Raw genomic sequence first — 21,789 nt, forward strand, 5'->3', positions numbered from 1 at the left:
TGGGTTTCTTTGTCCCATGTGCTCTCATGTCAATTGTCTAACCCCACCCACCTTGTTTCCTGATTATTGGTTCATTTGCCCCACCTGTCTTCTCCCATTACCCTCGTTTGTTTGCTCCCCATTTAATCTCCTTGTGTTTGCAGTCCTGTGCTGGATCGTCGTCAAACCTTCCTCATGTTTCCCTGCTCCTGAAGTCGAGTCGAGTCGAGCCAAGCCAAGAAAAGTCAAGTCTTGTTTTTCCCCCTCGGGGTTGTTTTTGTTTGTCTTGTTTTGTTTGATTTTTATAATAAAGAGCCCATTCTTCCTGCAATTGAGTCCTCGCTCCTTTTCCACTCTACAAACCCTGACACTCTTAAAAATAAATGTTTGTCGTGCAAACCTTATTAAAATGATTATCCTGCCTGAGTATCTTTTTCAGCATGTTCCAGTCTGCATTAGTAAATCCTTTTTCACCAATTTAGATCAGCAATTAAACGGATTCACATGAGGAAATCGGTTCTGCAGCTTCCCAAATCTGAAGGTGGTTTAGCGCTTCCAAATGTCCATTTTGGGCATGTAACATTAATAAATGAACTGGGTTGGCATGCAAAGATATGCCTCTAGCCCGCATATAGACATATCTTCTTCACGTTCTTTACTTTCTAATATCTGTTCCCAGCTTCCCCTTTCGAGCAACCCAATAGTTATCAATACTATTAAGATTTGACTTCAATTTAGGAAACAATTGGTCTGCACAAAGCCTCAATTCATATGACAATTACAAATAACCATTGATTCCCCCGTCCCTCTCAGACAGCATCTTCGATATTTGGGCAGCTAAGGGCCTTTCTCCTCTAAATGACTTGAATGGAAAACCAAGTGTTCTCCTCTTTCTCTTCCTAATCAGCTAAATTTAACCTTCCTAATAGCCATCTTTTTCGTTTTTTCAAGTGAAGCACTTTATTCAAAAGTTGTTTCCCCATTACCTCAATCGTCCACCCGAATCAGAACTTGATTTAATTATAACCCTTGAGGCCTCGACCCCTGGTCTAAGACGGTTGGTTTCTCCCATTTATGGTAGAATAATCTCCCTAAACTCATCTCCGATTGACTCCATTAAGCAAACCTGGAAGCTGGATTTGGGCTTTGGCATTTCTGTGGACCAGTGGAAAAACATACTTAGTTTAGTTCATTCATCATCTATTTGTGCCAGACAGGCCCTAATGCAATGTGAAGTGCTTAACAGGGCCCATTTTTCCTAATGCCAAATTGGCTAAAATGTTTCCTAACAGAAGTGATGCCTTTAACAGATGCAGACAATCCCCAGCTGATCATCTTCACAGAACTCTCTCCCAGGTCCTTAATACCACCATTGCCCCTGATTCCGTGACTGTCCTGTTTGGCCTTTCCCCAACCCCGAATAAACTAGTCACAGCGCGTCATTGCCTTTACCACCTTGCTGGCCAGGTGTGCCGTACTCTTTAGGTGGAAGCATGCCTCCATCACATGAGGATTTGATGAAGGAGGTTTTGCAATGCATCCACCTTGAAAAGCAATTAGACATTATCTCAAAGGATCACTGAGATCCTTTTATAAAACTTGGGGCTAAAACTGGCTACTATTGAGGCTACATTTCTGTTTAGACTTCTATGTGGGGGAGAGACTTTCTACTTTTTTATCCAAACTGTTCCCACAAAGTTGGGAGCATGAAATTATCCAAAATGTCTTGGTAAGACAGAGTTCCTTTCACTGGAACTCAGGGGCCAAGCAAAAACAAACCATCCCATAACCCCCCCTCCACCAAACTTTACAAATGGCACAATGCAGTCAGGCAAGTCCCGTTCTCCTGGCAACAGCCAAACCCAGACTGGTCCATGGGATTGTCAGACTGAAGCGTGATTGGTCACTCAGAGAACACGTCTCACTGCTCTAGAGTCCAGTGGCGGCTGCTTTACTCCACTGCATCACACGCTTTGCATTGCTCTTGGTGATGTAAGGCTTGGATGAGCTGCTCGGCCATGGAAACCCATTCCATGAGGCTCTCTCCGCTGTTCTTGAGCTCATCTGAAGGCCACAGAAGTCTGGAGGTCTGGAGATGTTGACTCTGCAGAAAGTTGGCGACTTCTGCGCACTGTGACCCTCAGCATGCGCTGACCCCGCTCTGGGATTTAACACTTCATGGCTGAGTTGCTGTTGTCCCCAATGGCTTCCACTTTGTTATAATCCCACTAACAGTTGAGCGTGGAATATTTAGTCGTGAGGAAATGTCAGGAATGGACTTATTGCACAGGTGTCAGCCTATCACGGCCCCACGCTTGAGTTCACTGAGCTCCTGAGAGCGACCCATTCTTTCACTAATGTGTGTAGAAGCGTCTGCAGGCCGAGAGCTGGAGTTATACACCTGTGGACATGAAGAGATTGAACACCTGAACTCAGTGATTTGGAGGGGCGGCCCAATACTTTTGGCAAAATAGTGTTTATATATATAAATATTCTTTTTCTGGTGGCCTTATGTTGCTGTGTTGATCAGTTCTGTTGCTTTTTCACCTGTTTTTTTCAGACACTTTGTCTCATTTTGCAACTGTTGTAAAGTTTTTAAAAGATTTTTTACACTTACAAAAAACACTAACTAAGAACTGTTATATGAGTGTAGCATATAAATCAATATAGTGTTGCTTTTCAAGCATTGTGTTCAATGAGCTTGTGCTTGGACAGAACTTGACTTATATTTGGCGGATTTACTACTTTTATTGTACACATGTAGAGATTGAACTGTAGATGTTTATAAAGATGGTGTCATATTATCATAGAAATACATTGCAATATAATAAACATGAGCGGAAATGCAGCAGTAAAGCACCAGCTACTCAACCCACCAGCATTCATGCAGCATTTCCACTGCAAGCTCGTTTTAAAAGCTAATTGAGAATAATAATGAGAGCGTTACTGTGATTGGTCAGTGAGGCTCAGTGATTGGCCTCCTCATTACCCACAGGCCACGCCCCCGTAAGACACACCCACTCGCCTCTATACTTCAGAATAGCACAAAACATGTTCATATAGTATACACACTCCAAAAAAGTCTTCTTACTCAGTATTTTTGTCTTGTTTCTAGTCTCAATATCTAACAATTCTTAAATCAAGATGCATTTACTAGATCAGTAAAACAACATAAAATATTTTTTCTTGTTTTGTTGAAAATCAAATCAAAATGAAGAGAGTTTTTGCTTAAAACAGGCAAAATGATCTGCCAATGGGGTGAGAAAAATAATCTTATTTCTGTTTGGGACGGAAACAAGAAACAAAATTTCAATCTTTTTTAGAAGAGTTTTAAGCAAAAACACTTCATTTTGATTTTATTTTTAAGAAAACAAGGAAAATTGTTTTATTTTATTATCTAGTAAATCTTGATATAAGAATTGTTCGATATTTAGACTAGAAACAAGACCCAATTACTGAGTAAGAAGAGCATTTTTTCTTTTGCAGTGTAAAAAGCTGATACATTTAAAATTAACAAAACAAAATAACTGTTACTCTAATCCTAATTCTCCGTCTTCACTAATGCAGACATGCCTGCGAGTGTTAGCGGTGTCGTATTAACGTGTGTTTCAGTGTCGTGTTGCTCACACTGATCAGAGCTGATGTAAGTTTTGTGATCTGTGTGTTGAAGTGTGTGCTTTATCACTGATGTTATCGAGCTCGTGCTGTTGTTCAGACGGATCGCTTCATTTCCTCAGCGCTCTAAGAGACTATAACCTCATATTACAGTGATTAGAACCGCTTTCAGGAGGAAATTAGCAATTCTGCCAAAAGGAAATGAAAAGTCCAGCCACCAAGGTTGAAAACCCACACACTGTGTGTGTGTGTGTGTGTGTGTGTGTGTGTGTGTGTGTGTGTGTGTGTGTGTGTGTGTGTGTGTGTGTGTGTGTGTGTGTGTGTGTGTGTGTGTGTGTATCTGTGTATGTGTGTGTTTGTGACATATGAGGACACAAATGTGTATAATGCCATGGGTATGACACAGGTATTACAGGAGAGGGTGAAATATGAGGACATTACCCATGGCCCCACTTTACAAAAGGCTTATAAATCACACAGCACTCAAAAAAATGAACTTATGATGCTGTTCACTTTATTTAAGCAATTCATATTGATTTAACGCCATTATATCAGGTTTCTGGTTCAAATGTAATTGATTCATGTTAAACTGACTTAAAACAGTTACTCTTTGACATAACTTGATGTGTTTAATTTGAAATAACATGATTCAATTAAGTAAGCCGAACAAACAGGACTTTCACTTCCCATCATGCTTTGCAAATGGGCTGAATTTGGAGAGTAAATGTTTAAATAAAGTGCTATTTTATGCATTTCTAACGAGATGAGAGAATGGAGAGACTTTTTAATGTTTAATGTTTTGTTTTGTTGGTATTTAAAAGTTTGTGTTATGTTAGTGTTTCTGGACGTTACCAGTGTGGTGAAGTGTAGAGCTTGGACTGAGGATCTGCTAATAACAATTAAGGTTGTTACTTTGGGCATGCCATGCATGTATCAAAAACATCTAGCCAATACAATCTTGTACACTCAAAAAAATGATTCTAGCTGTTCGCTCAGTTTATTTAAATAAAATAAGCTGAAACGCAGCGTAAGTTTCATTTTACTCGATTTTATTTGGGCAAATGAAATAAAATTTGTTAAATGTTAAGTTATTCTTAACCTAAACCATTTGTGTTGAGACTACATGAATAATTTATGTTGCACTGACTGAACTGGGCAGTGTATTTCTATTTCCCAGCATGCTTTGCATAGGGATGCCTCAGGAGAGTAAATGCTGAAATGAAGTGCTGTTTAATGTGTTTTTTAGTGAAGGGAAAGACCTGTTAATGTTTGGTTATATTTGACAGTTATATTGGACATTTAAAAGTTGTGTTATGTTGTGTTTATGTTTTTTAGGTTACCATTATAGTGAAGTGTAGATCTTATGGTTAACCTGCGCTGATGCCAGTGATGAGAAATGCTTTACTTGATCATTACTTGTATGTAACAATTAGCAAGTGATCAAGTGTTGTTGACTAATAGTTTTTAATAGAAATAAAGAAAACAAAATCATGTGACACAGTTCCCATAGAATAAATATGGCCATCAGTTCTATCCCTTTCTATCCTACTTTATCTAGTTGGAATGATGTGATTTTTTTTGTGTAGTTTTGACTAAATGATTTTAAGCTAATACAACAAGATTACAACAAATTTGTGTAGTTGAGCTGACACTATTAAATTAAGCTGTGCCCAACCATAGTAAATAAGTTGAATCAACCTTAATAAATTAAGTTGACCCAACGTAAGCACATTAAATTGGAATAACAGAAATGTATAATGCTGAAATAAAGCAAGTCAATCATGTGGAAATACTTTCCATGATTTTTTTACATTCAAAGAGTAATTTTTTGAGTGAGGATAAGTTTTTTTAGAAAGTAAAAATGCAGAATGTTTCCTGTGATGGGTAGGTTTAGGGGCAGTGTGTGTGTGTGTGTGTGTGTGTGTGTGTGTGTGTGTGTGTGTGTGTGTGTGTGTGTGTGTGTGTGTGTGTGTGTGTGTGTGTGTGTGTGTGTGAGATGGGTAGGTTTAGGGGTATGGGCAGTGTAGAAGGGATAGAAAACACAGTTTGGAAAGTAAAAAAAAACATTACACCTATGGAATGTCCAAATATGCCACAAAAACAAATGCGCGTGTGTGTGTGTGTGTGTGTGTGTGTGTGTGTGTGTGTGTGTGTGTGTTAAAATATTTACAAAACTCCAATAACATCACAGAATGACACCTAATATCAAATTTCTCTGCACAATCTTTATCCAATAGCTTCCTTTCGGATGGTCTACACAGGGTTATGTCCAAACAGAATATTAACAAATAAATAAATAAGTCTGTCTTTATTTCTTAAATTATCTAGAATATTAATGAATAATATGAATGTGTCATAATAGCTCTTCTGGAGTGTCTATCGCTGATTGGAGGAGCGCGGTGGGTGTTTCCGCATTCCACTACCAGCCCGCAGGCGCTGATTGGAGGAGCGCGGTGGGTGTTTCCGCATTCCGCACACGAGCCGAGCTCATCGCAGACAGACGCGACGCATCCGACACTGACGCGACGCATCCGAGTCTCTCCGCGATATTCCGCTGGAAAGCCGCCCGAGCCGACGCCGGGATGCCGTACATCCTCATCAGCACACAGATCAGACTGGTGCGTATACAACACGAGCAGCGCCACGAGTATGAGTGACAGCTGTGATTATGATATTAGTATTACAGGATTACAGGTGCATGTGGGCACACACACACACACACACACACACACACACACACACACACACACACACACACACACACACACACACACACACACACACACACACACACACACACACACACACACACACACACACACACACACACACACACACACACAGACGAACTCTTCTGCACTTGCTATAAAAGAGAATCTTTGACATAATATCTGCGAGTCTGTTCTGAATTATTATTATAATTAAATGAAAAGGTTTAATGCTGCATGCGTGCACCTGACCTGTCATGAACCGCTGAAACATGCAATGAAAGTGAATTATCTGAAGTTGTTGATATTTAGCGCGCGCGCGCGCGAGCGCGAGCACACACACTAACAAACACTCACAGTCTGTCTCTTTTTCACACGCACACACACACGTTTGTTTCTGTGACATATGGGGGCATTGTATAGGCGTAATAGTTTTTATAATGTACAAACCGTATATTCTATCCCCTTACACTGCCCCTGAACCTAAACCTACCCATGACACACACACACACACACACACACACACACACACACACACACACACACACACACACACACACACACACACACATTGATGAAATAGTGTTGAAAATGAAGATAAAAATACATACAAAATCAAAATTCACCACTTTGTTTATTGTTTATTATAAATGATTTTTGGATCAGAATAACTTAATCTCTTCTCTGAAGATGAGGGCGGGGCCACCTGTCACTCACATGAGGTAAACCAATAGCAAACCACAACCATCCAATCAATTCCTTACAGACACAATCAAGCCCCGCCTGCATTTGTTCTTGTTTGAGAAGCGCTACACTCAGAGACCCACTTTATATTAGCTGGCCTTAACTAACATTTTAATTAATCATTTGATACAATGGACTTATTGTGTACGTAATTAATTTCTGTAGTTACATTTGTAACTACACTGTTGGCACTTCCCTTACACCTAGCTCTACCCTTAAACTGACCCACACCACCACACCTGTCCCTAACTCTACCCTTAATCTGACCCACACCACCACACCTGACCCTAACTCTACCCTTAAACTGACCCACACCACCACACCTGTCCCTAACTCTACCCTTAAACTGACCCACACCACCACACCTGACCCTAACTCTACCCTTAAACTGACCCACACCACCACACCTGTCCCTAACTCTACCCTTAAACTGACCCACACCACCACACCTGACCCTAACTCTCCCCTTAAACTGACCCACACCACCACACCTGTCCCTAACTCTACCCTTAAACTGACCCACACCACCACACCTGACCCTAACTCTACCCTTAAACTGACCCACACCACCACACCTGACCCTAACTCTACCCTTAAACTGACACACACCACCACACCTGACCCTAACTCTACCCTTAAACTGACACACACCACCACACCTGTCCCTAACTCTACCCTTAAACTGACCCACACCACCACACCTGACCCTAACTCTACCCTTAAACTGACCCACACCACCACACCTGACCCTAACTCTACCCTTAAACTGACCCACACCACCACACCTGACCCTAACTCTACCCTTAAACTGACCCACACCACCACACCTGTCCCTAACTCTACCCTTAAACTGACCCACACCACCACACCTGACCCTAACTCTACCCTTAAACTGACCCACACCACCACACCTGTCCCTAACTCTACCCTTAAACTGACCCACACCACCACACCTGTCCCTAACTCTACCCTTAAACTGACCCACACCACCACACTTGACCCTAACTCTACCCTTAAACTGACCCACACCACCACACCTGTCCCTAACTCTACCCTTAAACTGACCCACACCACCACACCTGACCCTAACTCTACCCTTAAACTGACCCACACCACCACACCTGACCCTAACTCTACCCTTAAACTGACCCACACCACCACACCTGTCCCTAACTGTACCCTTAAACTGACCCACACCACCACACCTGTCCCTAACTCTACCCTTAAACTGACCCACACCACCACACCTGACCCTAACTCTACCCTTAAACTGACCCACACCACCACACCTGTCCCTAACTCTACCCTTAAACTGACCCACACCACCACACCTGACCCTAACTCTACCCTTAATCTGACCCACACCACCACACCTGACCCTAACTCTACCCTTAAACTGACCCACACCACCACACCTGACCCTAACTCTACCCTTAAACTGACCCACACCACCACACCTGACCCTAACTCTACCCTTAAACTGACCCACACCACCACACCTGTCCCTAACTCTACCCTTAAACTGACCCACACCACCACACCTGTCCCTAACTCTACCCTTAAACTGACCCACACCACCACACCTGACCCTAATCTACCCTTAAACTGACCCACACCACCACACCTGACCCTAACTCTACCCTTAAACTGACCCACACCACACCTGTCCCTAACTCTACCCTTAAACTGACCCACACCACCACACCTGACCCTAACTACCCTTAAACTGACCCACACCACCACACCTGACCCTAACTCTACCCTTAAACTGACCCACACCACCACACCTGACCCTAACTCTACCCTTAAACTGACCCACACCACCACACCTGTCCCTAACTCTACCCTGAAACTGACCCACACCACCACACCTGACCCTAACTCTACCCTTAAACTGACCTACACCACCACACCTGTCCCTAACTCTGCCCTTAAACTGACCCACACCACCACACCCGTCCCTAACTCTACCCTTAAACTGACCCACACCACCACACCCGACCCTAACTTTACCCTTAAACTGACCCACACCACCACACCTGTCCCTAACCCTACCCTTAAACTGACCCACACCACCACACCTGACCCTAACTCTACCCTTAAACTGACCTACACCACCACACCTGTCCCTAACTCTACCCTTAAACTGACCCACACCACCACACCCGTCCCTAACTCTACCCTTAAACTGACCCACACCACCACACCTGACCCTAACTTTACCCTTAAACTGACCCACACCACCACACCTGTCCCTAACTCTACCCTGAAACTGACCCACACCACCACACCTGACCCTAACTCTACCCTTAAACTGACCTACACCACCACACCTGTCCCTAACTCTACCCTTAAACTGACCCACACCACCACACCCGTCCCTAACTCTTCCCTTAAACTGACCCACACCACCACACCTGTCCCTAACTCTACCCTTAAACTGACCCACACCACCACACCTGTCCCTAACTCTACCCTTAAACTGACCCACACCACCACACCTGTCCCTAACTCTACCCTTAAACTGACCCACACCACCACACCTGTCCCTAACTTTACCCTTAAACTGACCCACACCACCACACCTGTCCCTAACTCTACCCTTAAACTGACCCACACCACCACACCTGACCCTAACTCTACCCTTAAACTGACCCACACCACCACACCTGACCCTAACTCTACCCTTAAACTGACCCACACCACCACACCTGTCCCTAACTCTACCCTTAAACTGACCCACACCACCACACCTGACCCTAACTCTACCCTTAAACTGACCCACACCACCACACCTGACCCTAACTCTACCCATAAACTGACCCACACCACCACACCTGTCCCTAACTCTACCCTTAAACTGACCCACACCACCACACCTGACCCTAACTCTACCCTTAAACTGACCCACACCACCACACCTGTCCCTAACTCTACCCTTAAACTGACCCACACCACCACACCTGTCCCTAACTCTACCCTTAAACTGACCCACACCACCACACCTGACCCTAACTCTACCCTTAAACTGACCCACACCACCACACCTGTCCCTAACTCTACCCTTAAACTGACCCACACCACCACACCTGATCCTAACTCTACCCTTAAACTGACCCACACCACCACACCTGACCCTAACTCTACCCTTAAACTGACCCACACCACCACACCTGACCCTAACTCTACCCTTAAACTGACCCACACCACCACACCTGACCCTAACTCTACCCTTAAACTGACCCACACCACCACACCTGACCCTAACTCTACCCTTAAACTGACCCACACCACCACACCTGACCCTAACTCTACCCTTAAACTGACCCACACCACCACACCTGACCCTAACTCTACCCTTAAACTGACCCACACCACCACATCTGTCCCTAACTCTACCCTTAAACTGACCCACACCACCACACCTGTCCCTAACTTTACCCTTAAACTGACCCACACCACCACACCTGTCCCTAACTCTACCCTTAAACTGACCCACACCACCACACCTGACCCTAACTCTACCCTTAAACTGACCCACACCACCACACCTGTCCCTAACTCTACCCGTATCCACCTCAATATCAGCAAAAGTGTTTGGCAATACAATCTGAACACAGCAAGTACATTGCATTTATGTTTTGATGTAAGTACTAAAGGCCACCTAATATAAAGTGGGGCCGCACTCAGATATACGGCACAATAGCAAGTTCCGTTTCGTACTGATACAGGAGAGAAAATATGTGTGTTTGTTTCAGGAGACGGGGCCCACCATGGTCGGAGACGAATATTCAGATCCCTCCATCATGAACTACCTCGGAGCCCGGAAAACCACCATCCTGGGAAACAACTTGTAAGTGTGTTTGTCTCAGTGAACTCAAGCGTGGGGCCGTGATAGGTTGCCACCTGTGCAATAAGTCCATTCCTGACATTTCCTCACTACTAAATATTCCACGCTCAACTATTAGTGGGATTATAATAAAGTGGAAGCCATTGGGAACAACAGCAACTCAGCCACGAAGTATTAAATCCCAGAGCGGGGTCAGCGCATGCTGAGGGTCACAGTGCGCAGAAGTCACCATCTTTCTGCAGAGTCAACAGCTCCAGACCTCCAGACTTCTGTGGCCTTCAGATGAGCTCAAGAACAGTGGAGAGAGCTTCATGGAATGGGTTTCCATGGCCGAGCAGCTCATCCAAGCCTTACATCACCAAGAGCAATGCAAAGCGTGGGATGCAGTGGAGTAAAGCAGCCGCCACTGAACTCTAGAGCAGTGAGACGTGTTCTCTGAGCAACCAATCACGCTTCAGTCTGACAATCCCATGGACTTGCCTGACTGCGAAGTGAAAAGTTTGGTGGATGGGGGATTATGGTATGGGGGTGTTTTTCAGGGGTTGGGCTTGGCCCCTTAGTTCCAGTGAAATGAACTCTTAATGCTTCACTAAGACATTTTGGACAATTTCATGCTCCTGTCTTTGTGGGATCAGTTTGTGGACGGCCCCTTCCTGTCCCAGCATGACTGCGCTCCAGTGCACAAAGTGTCGGTCCATAAAGACATGGATGAGGAGTTTGGTGTGGAGGAACTTGACTGGCCTGCACAGAGTCCTGAGCTCAACCCGATAGAACAGCTTTGGGATGAATTAGAGCGGAAACTGAGAGCCAGGCCTTCTCGGCCAACATCAGTGCCTGACCTCACAAATGAGCTTCTAGAAGAATGGGCAAAAATCCCCATAAACACACTCCTAAACCTTGAGGAAAGCCTTCCCAGAAGAGCTGAAGCTGTTAGAGAGGGTGGGCCGACTCCATATTAAACCCTACGGATTAACAATGGGACGGCATTAAAGCTCATGTGCATGAGAAGTCACAAAACTGTCTGATAATGGGAAACAGCTTGCAAGTTTTCAAAGTGCATGAGCATAGATCAGAGTCAACGCGTTTAAGTTCTCGACACACAGATAAGCATCACAGGCTAAAGCTCAGGCTCACATAACATGTTATCTTTAACTAAAGCATGTGTTAAATCATTCTTGTGTGATCTCTGTGTGTCTAACAGCTCAGAGTACCATGTGGATGAACCGCCGAGACTCGTCTTGGACAAACTCGACAAGATCGGATACAGAGTTGTTAGCATGACGGGGGTCGGACAGACGCTGGTGTGGTGTCTGCATAAAGAGGCCAGTGGAGCGCTGTGACTCGAAGGCAGTGTGAGAGGTCACACAACCCACTTTTATAAAAGATTTGAAGCTACATATCAGGGGAAATTATCTAGCAATATTAACAATACCATCATAATGGGCTTTTTCTGATTCATTTGGACAGTTTTATATGTTTTGCGTTTGTGGTAATATTAAAGGGCTGGTTCCGTGTGTGTTTTTTCTAGGCTTGGTTGTGTTTATGGGGTGCAGTATAACATGTCTTAATACTTCTTTTTATTTTAAATGCCGTATTTTTCTTCAATTCTCCCTTTATTCCACACCGCTGTCTGTGCTTTGAACGGCTCGTTTGCTTTCTGCTTCTGTGAAGCCCCTCCCTCCGACAAACGCAATGGTCTTAGATTGGTCAGATGGCCAAATGTAGTTTCCTGTATTTTTATTGGCTGAAGTGCCAAGCACAGGTTAAGGCCACGCCCCTTCCCATTACGGGCAGAAGTCACATCTGCGGAGACTAGCGAGGGTTTATGATGTCACCAACCCAGGAAGAAGCTCGTTGTAGTCCAAACCAGGGGCGGAGCCAGGCGATGTATACATTCGGGGCTTAGCCCAAACCTACGGGAGATTTTTTTTCCCATTTGCATCAGCTAAATGCACTATTTTTCAGGCTGTTTGAGATAATAGAATGCCTAAAAATCTATATACTATCTGGGAGAATTATAAGTTACTCAGTAAAAAAAAAAAAAAAAATAGCCCAGTAGAGCCTCAACCTGTTTTGTATTTAACTCTTTTTCAGCTGTAGTGAATCCAAAACACCAAAAATGTTAAGGATGACTCATTTTCACCCCTGGCAGATAAAAGGCATCCATTATCTGATTATTGACATGTTTCTGTGAATGGAGACGGCACGGGAGCTCGCGTTAGAATAACTGGATGATTTCAGGTAGAAATCTAAAGGCGCACGGTGACAAAATATAATAAAATAACCACCTTAAATGTGTAATGTTGCCTTTTTTTTATTGTGACATGAAAGCTTACATGTTGAGGGAGTAAACTGGCTCAAAATCTCAAAATTGACTATGTTTTCACCTGTCGTGTCTCGCCTTAATAAGTAACACCTAACGTTAACTCTAGCTAGCCAGCAATACAGTCATATAACTCAAATGTTACAACAGCGGATTCACAAACCTGTAACACTTTCGTCTGACGCAGAATCTCTTTGGCCGGTGAGGTTTAGTGTTCCTTTTAAAAAAAATTGTAATGTCCATGTTAACTATAGTTAACTTCGACGCCGGTGAAATACAAAAGCCCGCCAATCCCTGATGACAACGACGAAGAAGAAGATGTATATTTTCTTCGTTAGTTTTTATTGGCAGTTGGCATTGGTGAGTGATGTGCGATGCATTGCCGACCGCCACACACACGGTAATAGAGCTTTTGTTTCATTTTTTGCCGCTCCAGTCTGAAAGACTGAGAGAAAATGAAACGTTTAAGTTTATTTTATAAAACTTAAAAATTGAGACAAAACATTCGGACCACCCCCCTTTTGTAGGCAATAAACTAAAAAATAAAAAAATTTCTCCTATCCTCCCTTTATTCCACACCGCTGTTTGTCCTTTGAACGGCTCATTTGCTTCCTGCTTCTGTGAAGCCCCTCCCTCTGACAAACGCAATGGTCTTAGATTGGTCAGATGGCCAAATGTAGTTTCCTGTATTTTTATTGGCTGAAGTGCCAAGCACAGGTTGTCATGGAAACGCCACGCCCCTTCCCATTACAGAAGTCACATCTGCGGAGACTAGCGAGGGTTTATGATGTCACCAACCCAGGAAGAAGCTCATTGTAGTCCAAACCGGCCATTTTTGTAGGCAATAAACTGCCGTAACTTTAAAAGACAATATCTCCGTTAGCAGTGAACTTTCAGCGCTGTCACTTTGCAGAAACTGTTTATGCTCAAGCAGCGACATTACACACTAACTAAAGTTACACAAGTCAAATCGCATGACACCAGCCCTTTAATCTTATCATTCTTTTATGTGCAAAAGGGACAATGTTGTACCATCTCTATGTCTGCGTTATTTTAAATAAATGTTTTGCAATAAAATATGCTTTTAAAATTAAGTTTAGCTTAAAATAATGATTTGACCCCCACATTCACTATGTTATATATAGAATATGTGAACGCATATATTTTGTGTGTATTGTTTCTTGTATTGTTAATATTGCTTCTGTATGATTGTGTGAGACTGAAAATAAAGTGTTTTAATGCTCTGCATGTTTGAGCCTAATTTGATTATACAATAACATATTATTCTACACACACCTGTTTTCTCTGAAATGTGTCACTTTGGTTTTCAGTGGCAAGGTTGGTATTTTTCAAACTATTGAAGTAAATGCATTATATCCAATATTATATAACAATATACATTTTTAATACAAAATAATATGTAGTGTCACTGATGTTTTCATATATGCATTTACGATGCCAGATTCTGTCATTTCGGTCAAATGCGGGCTATTTTTACTATATAGAAAAGATACATTATGCTTCAAATGATTTCTCGTATATATACACACTGCATGAATGATATAACAAGATGATCAAGCTGTTTTAGGAGGGGAAAAAACCGAATAAATCATACCTAACAGTAGTACTTCTGCCCGCCATCATGTGTAAATTTTATGGCACGCCCATCTCGGGAATTTGGGTATAAATTATTTCTGAATTTCCCAGCGGTAAACACGACATCAGAGGGCAATCATGTGCAACTTTGACCTCAATAATTCCTAAAGCACGTGAAGGCAGCATAAGAACTGAAGTTATAGGCTACTACATTTGCATGTTTTTTTTATTCAACGACATAAACAGTCTACACACACCTGTTTTTCTCTAAAAAATGTCATTTTTTGTAAATAATATTGTATATTTTTGTGGTCACTTGACTGATTTGTGAGACTGTACTAACTAGCTTTGATTCTGTTAGTGAGCAACAGCCCGTAATGAACATGTCGAGTGCTATGAAATGCTCTTTAGTGACATGAGCCGTCTCAGTCCACGGCCTGAGCAATCGCTCCGCTCTTCTCCAGTGGTAACCCAGTATCATTTAAATGGTCTAATTATTCCAATATAATTAAACATTAAACATTATTAAACAAATAAAGTCACCCCCTTATCTAATTTTCCCCAAAAACACATAAAATAACACTTAAGTTCAACAATTTTACTCTTCTCGTCAAGTCCCAAGCAAAGCATGCTGGGAACTAGTTTCAGCAAAAATCCTCTTCGAGTACCGATTGGTTCACATTCACTCCAAATAATGTAATCTAGTAGATTTCACATTTAAGAGAATTACATTAATCGAAAGCAAAGAAATCACGTTTAGAAGAGAGACACAATTTTGTTACGTAGATCGCAAATGTTAAGTAAACTGGACAATGTGTGTTTGACTTTTTTTCAGTGAACGCAAACACTCAAAAAATGATTGCTGTTCACTTTTATTTAAGCAATTCATCTCAATTTAACACCATTATATCAGGTTTCTGGTTTAAATGTAATTGCTTCATGTTATATAGACTTAAAACCGTTACTCTTTGACATAACTTGATGGTAAATGGACTGCATTTATATAGCGCTTTTATCCAAAGCGCTTTACATTTTGCCTCGCATTCACCCATTCATACACCGACGGCGATGTCAGCCATGTAAGGCACCATCCAGCTCGTCGGGAGCAGCTGGGGTTAGGTGTCTTGCTCAAGGACACCTCGACACTTGGTCAGGTGGAACCGGGGATTGAACCACCAACCTTCTGGTTTGTAGACAACCTACATGAACCACTGAGCCACTGCCACCCCAACTTGATGATTTTATTTTTAAATAATATGTTTCAGTCAAGTAACCCAATCAAACAGGACATTCCCTTCCCATCATGCGTTGTAAAAGGGCTGAATTCAGAGTAAATGTTTAAATAAATTGCTATCTTATGCATTTTTAACAAGATGAAAAAATGGAGAGGCTTTTAATGTTTAAGGTTCTTGTTGGTATTTAAAAGTTTGTGTTATGTTAGTGTTTTTGGAGGTTATCATTGTGGTGAAGTGTAGCGTGTGCTTGGGGTGAAGACCTGATAATAACAGTTAAAGTGGTTTTAAAGCAGCACTAGGTAACTTTTCAACCTTCATAATATATTTTTCAAGACTCTTGTGACGATACATCGACTTACAATACGCTGAATGACACGTCTGCCATAGCCTGATGGGGTCTGTATCGTTTTTAATCGTACTTTTAAACTTCAGGTTTCGGGTAGTAACCCGAGAACAAAAAGAACTACAAAACTCGACTGCTTTACGGCATATACGTCACTTCCACCAACACACACACTCCCTTACATTCGGACGTGCGAGCCCAACTGTGTTCGTCGGATAATATAGTCATGTCTGAAGCAGCAGAGACAAATAAGAAAGAAAAGGTTTTGTTGGAGGAAAGCAATAAGAGGAAACGAGAGAGTGCTGTGATTAAAGGCAGGATGAGGATCAACATATGACCAGCGTTTGCTCGTCGGCGTGAGCTGAAGGAGGCGTGCCCGACCGATGCTGTCCTGCTTGTTACGGTGATTACCGACCACTCAAACATTGAACTGAAGGATCATATAGATTCTGTCAAACGCTAACCAATAGACTACTATAATGACGCTGGCTTGTAAACGTGAGCATCGCGATTATTTGGCGTTTGAAAAAAATAAAACCCATGAAATGATATTCATATGACATGCTGAAGCATATGCCACTGACTGTACCTGATGAAGACATTTCACACGCGCCGCCAGAAGAACACCTGCATGTGAACTCCTCCTGCAGTGTTCAGGGGAACTGTTAGTGCTGCACCGACCCGCGGGACGCTTTTATGAAGTCATTTGGCCCGCGCCGCACCACTGTATATATTTTTACAACCCGCCGCGCACCCGCGACCATTAAATAGACATACGGGGTCCGCGGGTTATGAGACGACCCGCGCATCACTAGTTCAGGGCTATCAGGGCTGTCATGTCTACAAATGCACGCGCAATGGCATCCCCTGATGTAGGAGGACAGAGCTTACGACAGTAGCTGAGGACATTATTTTTTCCCAACTGTAGGGGGACCCCGAGAGCAAAAGTAGCCAAGTGCGGCTTTAATAATAATAATAAACTATTTTTGGCATACCATGGATGTAACAAAACCATCCTCTGGCTAGCCAATAATATATTTTCTTGTTAGATTAAATTTGTAATTCTCGCCTTGCCTTGCCTCTTAATTAAACTGGATTACTTGTTAAGGTTTTTGTTTGATATTCATTTTGAAATAATTGAACTTAATAGTTTTGGACAAAATTAAGGACCTGATTCAATTAAATGGCATTGAATTAACCTTGCGTAAAAAACGTTTCGGTTACGTATGGTAACCCTCGTTCCCTGAAGGAGGGAACGGAGACATACGTCAGAACGTGACGACTGAAAGGGAACTTAAGTTTACTGAAATAAACAATCTACATATCATTTTAATCAAATCAAATTCACTTGAAATTCAATGCAAAAATAGAGAGAATTAAAAACTGAAGTTCTGCCACATCTGCATGTTTTTTCCACCTCTTGTGATCCGGCCGAGTCGACTGCGGTTCCTACTCGGTTCTCCTGAGGACGGCTGTAATTGTGTTTCCTGTGTTGTAATGTGAAAGAGACTCTGTGTGTTCCTCTTCTTTCCAGGAATATAAAAGAAAAGCCCACATAAGTAAAGAGAAACATGTGACGGCCGCGAGGAGAACAAACAGAGAGGATGATGGATATAGAAGGAGGAGAAGAAAAGTGTTCTTAGAAAAGTGACTGACTGGAAATCTTGGTGTTGGAGTCCGATCGCTGCGGTCTGATGGTGTGGAGATGAGGACCGAATATGGGCAGGATATGCATGCAAAACACAACCACAAGCAGAAAAACAGCACGGAAATCACAATGCACATCTTTTACTTTTGCATTTGTTTGGTTTTTATCAAAATCATTCCTTAATTTCAATGCATCACCAAAGATCTGAGGTGGACAAAGTACACAACTCTATTACCTGAGTAAAAGGTCAAATATTGAGCTTTTTTAATCAATAAAGGTCAATATTTTATTGATTAAAATAAAATCAATCAAATGATTTTTTGATTGCTGGTCAAATATTACTCAACGTTACAAGTGAAAGTTGTAAAAACATATTTTTACTGAAGTAAAAGTACAGAAGTATTTGTTTTCAAAAGTAAATTTCCTTTTTTATGTCGCTGCATTATTGTATTATAGTTGTATAAATGCACACTGTCATCATGGTTTAAGCCAGTCAGTGACGCTCCATCTGACACACTAGCAGACGACTAACTTAAACTCATTTAAATACTTGTAGAAAAGTTACAAAGCTCTTTATAAAGCGCTGTCACTTTAAGAACGAATGCACGGATCCAATACACTGATACACATCTGATATTCTCACAACTTTACTCTTCTCTTTCCCCAGATGTTAATTTTTTTTACAGTTTATAAGACATGCATTAAGTGTATGCAGTGGCGTAACTTTGTTTTAAAAAATGGGTGGGACAGTCTCACGAAAATGCAAATAAATAGTACGAGTGTGCACTCTCGTGAAATGTATACGTCAAAATGAGCTTTGGTGTGCAAATGGTACTCAGTTTTTCGCGTGCATATGATATGCACTTTATGGCGAGGTGAGGTAACATTGCTAATACAACGTTATATCAGATGTAAAATATGTACCATAACAATTGCAGAACAATTTGTATTGAGATGTCCAGAAATCAATTAAATAATTCGTTTATTGATATAGATCTCGTTTAATCTAAACATAATAAAGTCCCAAGATTTTTCATGTGAATAAAGGCATAGATTTGCACACTTTTAATCCCTGGTCTAGTCTGGTAAACTTGTCAGAAGTTCTCGTTTCTAATGCCTTTTTCTCATCTAAAACCGAATACCATCAGTGGTTGTTCATCAAGAGCAGGAACAGTTTTTGTGCATTTTGATTTCGTGATTTCACCAGAACAAAAAGAAAGTCTTTGCAACGCCGTTAAGCGTTAAAGCACTCGTTTGTGTGAAGACTGCACGAGCCGCGAGGGGAATCTGCAGCACTGATAACAGCGGCAACGAGCGCCAGATCGCCTCTTATCTAACTAACCAATGAAATGATGCTCTTCTAGTTAACCAGAGATGTTTTGTTTGTATTAGTTAGGTTCATCCGTGAAGCAAGAAGTGTTGGGGACATGTCCCACCTGCAAATTATGCCTATGAGCATAATGAGTGTATGCATAATGAGTGTATGAGCATAATGAGTGTATGCCTATGAGTGTATGCCACCTAAACTAATCTTGAATTTTTTAAAAACTCAAACATACTTTCAAAGTATGGCCATTGGTGCACACACTGTGCCGAGGAACCGTCTTCTTCCATTTTGCTATGAACTGATAAGGCAGTTATGTTCTCAAAGGCAGCCGCTTGCACGCAGCATTGGAAGTCTTGAAGTTTCTGAGCCAATCACCTGTGCCATACACACCATGTGACTAATGACTCTCGGGCGCAGGATTGGCTGATGATGCCACAAGAACAAACCTTCAGTCAGTCATCAGAAAGGAAACGTTTAAGTCCGTTCTGTCATGCATAGAGAAAAGAAACCAGAAAATATGGATGAAAATCAAATCTTCAAACGTCCTAATGATGAAAAAAGACACATTTGTGTAACATTAAGACAAAAATATAACATCTCCATTGATGATTTATTCACAACTACTGTTTTGATGGATGTGCAATAATGGACTCTCCATCTGAAGCAGGGATGGAAATTAGCACCCGCCACCAGCCAAATGCAGGTGATTTTGCGTTGTGGCGGGTAAACTCGCTTCACCTACCGGCCACCGTGGCGGGTAAATAAAAATAGCATACTGTTTCCCCTCTTTATAAACTGTGTTCAGTGAATGCGAGTGCGGCCGTATGTCCGAATATGACCAGTCGTTTTCGCCGTCATTACCCGGATGTAGTGCCAGAAGACGCGAATAATAACCATAATAACTCGCGCGCACTGAGAGAAGATCCGTCACTGTCATCCGGAAGCGCGCACCCGTCTCACAGCGTGCAAATATTGAGTTCTCTTTCAAGTCTTGTGCTTAAACGGACAAACTCACACAAAAAGTATGCCAACATGTTCATCTTGTTGAGAATTCTAGCAGACATAAGGTGTTTCTCAATGTCAAGGATGCTTCCTTGGAAGGACTGATCCTTCCAAGTCACTTCCTTCAGAGGCTAGGCGAGGCTCCTCTTTAGCATTCGGAGAACACGTAAATGGAACAGGCTAGCAAGTGCACGTCATTGCGTCATTACGTCAGTGAAAAGGTCCGTTGGCCATCAATAACGTTATTTGTAACGTTATTTGTATATATTTTTATATCAATACAGTAGTAATTTGTACCGGCATTTAAACATTAAACTTTACGTATATTTACTAAGGTTATAACAAATGTTTGGGAACGTAAATAAAAGCATTGTGGCAATCAGCGAGGTGAGGGACCGTGAGGCCGATGGCGTGATAATGAGCGGCAGCTGATCGCCGCCACACCGGTCTCGGCTCACGGCAAAGTGATTGGAGTATAAATGGTGGAGCGTGGAAGACGAGAGAGAACTAGGCCTGGAGTTTATGTTATGGTTTGTTTATGGTTTATTATGTGTGTGCGTGAGGGTTTTCCCCGTGTTACTTTCGTTTTTTTATTATTTATAATAAAGTTGTTGAACGTTCGCCGGTTCCCGCCTCCTTCCTTCCCATCTACAAACTCCGATACAAGCATATTTGCCCCGTTCACGCTCCGACTCCGCGAACGTCTGAAGATAGCGAAGCTGCGCGCACAGGATTGTGGGTGATTTGAGAACGCGAAGTGCGCGAAGGCTACTCATATGCATCCTTTCCTGTATATGACATATTTTTCGAACGAAGGACTCAGTCCTTGGTTGAAATTCCGAGGATCCTCGACATTGGAACAGTCCTTCGTCGGATGTCGATGACGTGGCATCCTTAGAATTCTGGCTTCCGAGGATCCTTCCTTGACATTGAGAAACGCCTACTGTCTGAATATGCCTTTAGTGAACTTTATACAGTCGTGAAAGATGACGCATATCCCTCTATTAGGTCTTAAAGGGGCAGTAGCTTTTACTGCTATGTTTAATGTCAAACAAACCATAAGGACATCACTCACTGCTCTTGATTGAATAGCTTTTGTAAGTTTAATAAGGAATAATCTTTCATTTAAACAGTTAAATATGCAGTTATTTTACATTTGATTACTTTATTACATTTCTGTAGGCTAGTAGACCTGTACATTATTATTTAATGTACACGAGTGAGGTCAAGTTAAACATTTTACTTTGAATTTTATTTTAAACTGTTTGATGTTGCAATGTGCTAAATAAATATTTGCATAATTTGTAATTTATTTATTATTTGAAACTTTAATATTAATTAATGCAATTGCAATGCCTTGATTTTTAGTAAAGTTTCTCAGTCATAGCATTAGCCATAAATGCAATGGATAATTGGCAT

At 42.0% G+C, this 21,789-nt stretch overlaps 1 protein-coding gene across 2 annotated transcripts; it reads left to right on the forward strand.

Annotated features, from left to right (window-relative positions):
* The first annotated feature begins 6,052 nt into the window (after positions 1 to 6,052).
* Positions 6,053 to 14,463, forward strand: gchfr (GTP cyclohydrolase I feedback regulator). 2 transcript variants are annotated; one of them, XM_067454857.1, is made up of 3 exons: positions 6,053 to 6,212; positions 10,808 to 10,899; positions 12,098 to 14,463. In XM_067454857.1, the coding sequence occupies exons 1-3, from the start codon at positions 6,177 to 6,179 to the stop codon at positions 12,234 to 12,236; spliced, it is 267 nt and encodes an 88-aa protein (XP_067310958.1). In that variant the 5' UTR covers positions 6,053 to 6,176; the 3' UTR covers positions 12,237 to 14,463. The 2 variants fall into 2 exon arrangements, with proteins under 2 accessions (XP_067310958.1, XP_067310957.1); XM_067454856.1 differs by having other exon boundaries at positions 6,056 to 6,212; positions 10,805 to 10,899.
* Positions 14,464 to 21,789: the final 7,326 nt, after the last annotated feature.

This window comes from Pseudorasbora parva, chromosome 10, assembly GCF_024679245.1.
Source record: "Pseudorasbora parva isolate DD20220531a chromosome 10, ASM2467924v1, whole genome shotgun sequence".
In the NCBI taxonomy this organism is placed as follows: Eukaryota; Metazoa; Chordata; class Actinopteri; order Cypriniformes; family Gobionidae; genus Pseudorasbora; species Pseudorasbora parva.